The sequence below is a fragment of the Artemia sp. Qi Xiang Cuo genome, chromosome 20 (genome assembly GCF_049724085.1).
Source record: "Artemia sp. Qi Xiang Cuo chromosome 20, ASM4972408v1, whole genome shotgun sequence".
Classification (NCBI taxonomy): domain Eukaryota; kingdom Metazoa; phylum Arthropoda; class Branchiopoda; order Anostraca; family Artemiidae; genus Artemia; species Artemia sp. Qi Xiang Cuo.
The window spans coordinates 33,941,236-33,944,978 of NC_142813.1; the positions used below are offsets into that span (position 1 = coordinate 33,941,236).

Below are 3,743 nucleotides of genomic sequence, written 5' to 3' on the forward strand. Positions count from 1 at the left end.
GGTAGCCACATTCACGTCATTGTAAATACTGCTGGGTGAGTTTGGTACCTGCAGGTCATCAGGGCTGCGACTTGGATTATGGCAGCGCTTATTATCATCCATTGCTGTGGAGAGTTGGTGCTGGTTAAGTAGCATGTCAAAGTGCTCCTTCCAGCGATTTATTATTTCGGTATAATTGGAGAGTAACTTGCCGTTTTCATCTTCGACGGATGTACTAGTAGGCTTAGGTGATTTACTCCTGATTGATTTTAGGATCTGATACATCTTCCTGGTGTCCGATCTAGAGGCAGGGGCTTCCATGTCTTCAGCGATTTTCTCCTAGTGCGTTCTTATCATTCTTAGCCGACTGGTGGCATACTCTTCTCAGGCGTTCGAACAACTCCGATTTTCTGTCCGATATCTGTTGCTTGTTCTCAGCCAACTGTATTGTGCGTGTTAACATCCATTTTTTGGATAGTCTTTTGCGGTAGCCTATCGCAGCTTCTGCAGCCTCGTAGATTGTATTGCGTATGGTCAACCCCTCTTCATCCAAACTTTGATTTCGCTCGTCGTTCGCTTGCACTTGGAGAGCTTCAAAGCGGCTAGACAACTCTAAGCAGAATTCCTGTCGTATATTAGGATCATCGAAGCGATTGATATCAAATCTTCGTGGAGGTTTCCTCTTTGGGCGTGCTGCAAGTCGTAACTTTAGATCTAACTTGACTATAAGATGATCCGACCCATTTTTCAAGTCAGTATCTGCTCCAATGTACGATATATTATTCCTAGCCATTGATTTCCAACGGCGGGACATGAGGATGTAGTCAATCTGGCTTTTTGCTCTACCATCTCTTGAATGCCATGTGGCTCTGGGGCTGGGCTTGTGTTTGAATAAGGTATTAGTAATGACCAAATCATTCGTCATGGCAAAGTGAAGAAGTCTTGATCCCCTGCTACATCTAGCTCCAAGACAGAAGTGGCCAATGGCAGACTCAGCATTGGATACTTTTCCCCTGATTCTGGTGTTAAAGTCGCCTCCAATAAAGATGAGGTCTCGTTTTGGGACTTAAGCGTAAAAGTTAAAACTTGGTAAAAAAGATCTGCTTCGCTCTCCGGTGCGTCTCTGGTTGGAGCATAAACTACAATAACTGATATGCTGAATAGGTGGCATTTGAATCGTGCTCTTGCTACTCTATGTGAGATAGGTTCCCACTCTAGAAGTGACTTTGCTGATAGGGGGCTTAAAATGATGCCCACTCCACCATACGCAGATCCATCAAGGGATCCGGAATTGAACAAGGAGAAAGAAGAGTCGTCCTCAGGAGTTCTAATCTCTGAGCCTTCTACAATGCCGTTGATTCGAGTTTCTGAAACGCACATTATGTCTTTGTTGTAACGCAATAATTCCCCAGGGATAAACGACTGGGTCGTTAGGCATTTCATCAAGCAAACTTTCTAGCACCCTACAATGAGGGGTTGTCTATGTTTCCGAAGCAGTACCTCAGCTTGCCAATGTTTCTGAGAAGGCGCTGATAAAACCTTCAACGCATCACATACCGGGGATGCCGTAGTATGGGCTTGCCAATTTTTAGTTTGACTTGCATTTGGACGTTTCGTGGAAATATATTTGACCATGCAGGTTTCCACTCCCTGATGGCATCCTCTGCGGTTTGGCCTAGCAAGAATTGGGATAGGCAATTCCGGCCGTTTCGACGTGACTACCACGATGAGGAAACTGCAGTAGGATTTATCCTATGTTTAACTAGGGACGGAAGACTAGACTATCCTGATGGGGGGGGATCACACCTCCAGAACTATCAGGACCATCCAGACTTTTTAAACCCAACCTAGTTCACAGGAGCTTTAGTCAGGACACCCAATTGTCCAAGCGAGATCGCTCATATCATAGAGTCTCTTTAGCAAGAGCTTTCTTAAGAGTGTTAACCAGCCTCTACCCCCCTTCCATTCCAGATATGGGGCTTTTAATCCGGCGCTATCAGTTGCAATTTATTTAGAGTGACTAGATGTAGACATTAGCTTTCGAATGAGCTCTTAGTCATCTCTCCACGACCAACCAGTGAGCGCCTAGCGAGAGTGAAAAAAAAAGAAAGAAAAAACAGAGACAGGAAGGGTGATTCCGGGCTGGAATAGGGATTCCTTTACTTTATAATATGTGGGGAGGGGGGTGTAAGCCGTAAGTTAAGGGTTTTTGGCTATAATATTTTCTTCTATTCTTCCTGAAGGATAAAAATTCGTTTTGCTCCTTGTTTCCTCAATGGTGAATAAATTGAGCTGATGTTGTCAGATTGAACGGTGATGCTTTGCCGCGTTGCCAGTACAAGTGGCGTACCGTGGAAAATTTTCTTCTCGTCGGCGTGCCGCTGATAATTCGGTAAGGCGTTGGGGTCTAGTGCTGGCATGTTAAAAAATTGAGAGAAAACAATCAATCTGGACTTGTCTCAGCTAAAGATAGGAATAGGGCCACAATCAGTGGTAAGGAAAGAATTAAAGACAGATGGACATAACATTTTTAGAATGTGATAAACCCTGGTAAAGTTATAGAAATGGTATAGAAAAGAACAAAAAGTTGGTAACATTTTGGAAGTCAAGGAAGATTTTTTTTTTTTGCAAAGAAGAAGTAGAAATGTTACTAAAAGGATGAAAAAAAAGAAATAAGACCATAGCGTGGCAACAATAACATTGCCGTGATTAGTCTAGGAAATGACGTTAGTAGCTCGTTTCATATTGAATCAGGAGTTAACCAGGGTTGTCATCTATCCGTATTTATGGGAACTATTTTGATGGACTTAATCTTAAGGAACGCGGCAAAGACTACCGAGCAGCCAGTTATCACTAACCTAGACATAGATTACGCTGATAATTTGATTGTCCTGCATGAAATACATTCAAATTATGTCGCTTAGAGAGAGAGAGATTTATTCTAAACAAACAAACAATTTAACATAAGTTTAGCGGCCACCCCAAGAAGTAGAAACTTTTCCAAGGGGGTGGCAAAAATACATTAACATAACAAAACAATAAAAAAAAAACGAAAAAAATAATAACCTATCTATATCACAGTCCCCAAACAGTACCACAAACCTTAAACCTTAACATTTTCATTAAATTTACTATCATATTCATAATCATCACCCCCAGGAGCCATAAAAATTTACCAATATCATTATTAAAAAAAAAAAAAAAAAACCTCCCTTTATGGGAATTATTTTGATGGACTTAATCTTAAGGAACGCGGCAAAGTCTATCGAGCAGCCAGTTATCACTAACCTAGACATAGATTACGCTGATAATTTGAATGTCCTGCATGAAATACATTCAAATTATGTCCCTTAATCACTCGTCCTAGCCGAGTGCTTAGCGCTCCAGACTTGAAATTCTGAGGTCAGGGGTTCAAGTCTTGGTGTCGCTGGTTATTTAGTTTTGGAGTGGAGGTCAGCAGTGTGACCCTGTAAACTCATCCAGAGTCGAACCAGCTTTAAATGGGTATATGTACATGGAGAAATTTGGGAGAAAAACACGGGATGTGTCGGATGATTTGCCAACCGCGCATTGCACTCCCGGCCGAAGGCATAGAACCAGAAGGTTGGTACTTGCGCAATGTAGACCATTGGCCAGCATGCAAAAAAAAGTTTGCATGAAAATGTTAACAAAATCAATGATTGATTTCCACGGCTATGCGGCAGGCTTTTATATATTGATTCTCATTGTCGCTTGTTTTCTAGCCTAAGCTTCTGTCCCAGTGA

General features: G+C 42.1%; 1 protein-coding gene across 1 annotated transcript; it reads right to left on the minus strand.

Annotated features, from left to right (window-relative positions):
* Positions 1-304: 304 nt before the first annotated feature.
* LOC148940131 (uncharacterized) lies at positions 305-904 on the minus strand. The gene has a single exon (XM_089106078.1). It carries the CDS (start codon positions 902-904, stop codon positions 305-307), a length of 600 nt encoding a protein of 199 aa, XP_088962204.1.
* Positions 905-3,743: the final 2,839 nt, after the last annotated feature.

Excerpts from the sequence above, each read along its gene's own strand:
- LOC148940131 (XM_089106078.1), bottom strand. The coding sequence starts at position 904 with ATGACGAATGATTTGGTCATTACTAATACCTTATTCAAACACAAGCCC.